At 47.1% G+C, this 1349-nt stretch overlaps 1 protein-coding gene across 2 annotated transcripts in view; it reads right to left on the bottom strand.

Moving 5' to 3' along the window:
* Window positions 1-203: 203 nt before the first annotated feature.
* LOC118782468 (cytosolic carboxypeptidase 4-like) overlaps window positions 204-1349 on the bottom strand; it is a 137162-nt gene continuing 136016 nt past the window's right edge. For both annotated transcript variants that reach the window (XM_036535839.1, XM_036535840.1), the window contains one exon: window positions 204-536. In XM_036535839.1, coding sequence (XP_036391732.1) covers window positions 227-536 — 310 coding nt within the window. In that variant the 3' untranslated portion in view covers window positions 204-226. The remainder of the gene's footprint in view (window positions 537-1349) is intronic.

Genomic DNA, 1349 nt, shown 5'->3' with positions numbered 1-1349 from the left:
AAAAGGCCACTAAAAATGGGTCTATTAAAGAATGTATATTTTGAGCTTGACAGCATTCATTTCTTAAAGAAATGTAAAGCTCTAGACTCGGGTGCAAAGACTAAAATTCTGATAATGTATGTGTGCAATAATGAGTGGGTGCATTCACCATTCAAACATCTAATGCCACAAAAAAATAGATTCTGATTGGCTCCTAACCATGTGACCAGAAGTACGGATGCAGTCACTAGCTGAGGTACTGCCCGTTGGTCGTGTCCACACCATTGCACGGGTTCCTCCTCAGGCTCACAGCATTTACACAGTCTTTATGTGTCACCCCCGTGATGAGGCGGGACTTCCTGTCAGAATGTTGCAGGCCGTTCCTGGGTTGTTCTTCCTCTTCCGCCTCCTCTTCCTCTTCCTCATCCTCATCTTCCTCAGAGCTGGATACATTCCCGTCCACCTCGGCGTCCAGCTCGTCGCTGCTGTGGCGAAGGTAGTTGTCGTTCAGGTACTCGATCTCCTCTGCACAGGGAGGCTCATCGTCCTCGAAGCAGCTGCAGAAGAGGACACAGTGATCAGTCCTCCCCTGGGAAACACAGACTAGTTGCACTAAGGTTCCACTTTATGGACTCCATACAGCTTAACTGGTTACAATGATTGTGTACATTTCAAATCTACCTTTTGAAAAGGAAATATTGGTCTTTTTGTTTTCACAATGATAATGAGAGGCTGCTACAGAGATAATATTTTACAGTCATGTAATTGGCAGCACTGTGTGTCACCCCACACTGCTATCTCCCCCCCCCCCCCCCCCCCCCCACACTGCTATCTCAGCTCAAAGGGTTAAAAGGAAGTGCATGAGTGGGGAGGGAGAGCTCACACAGGGCTCTCACCCCGATCATAGTGGTTATGGGGTCACTTCCCACAGGGCCAACCACAGAGCCCTCTGGTGAATCTTCCTGTCACGGTTAGTGCCTGGGTCTCTGAGGTCTCGTAAACACACACACACACACACACACACACACACGTGCGTGTGTGTGTATAGTAAGACAGTAAACTGACCTATAAGAGGTCATAAAAATCACTGTTGCATCAACCGCCTCCTTAGAGCTTCCGGTGAGTATGCACACGGGGGCCTACACATAACTATACGTACAAGTAACGTACAAGTATCAATAACCATCATTATAACACAGCCAAATCAACCCTACAGAGCAGACAGAGAGAGAGACCCTACAGAGTCTCATGCTTTCAATCCATGAACATAAAATCAGAGAGACACACAGTGGAAATTTTACAGGCTCGAATAGTTAACCACGTTAGAGTGATTCAGTAGCATTTATGTCAGCCTGGAGACTGTGTTGCAC

The sequence above is a fragment of the Megalops cyprinoides genome, chromosome 8, assembly GCF_013368585.1.
Source record: "Megalops cyprinoides isolate fMegCyp1 chromosome 8, fMegCyp1.pri, whole genome shotgun sequence".
Classification (NCBI taxonomy): Eukaryota; Metazoa; Chordata; class Actinopteri; order Elopiformes; family Megalopidae; genus Megalops; species Megalops cyprinoides.
This window is presented reverse-complemented; position numbering and strand designations above follow the sequence as displayed.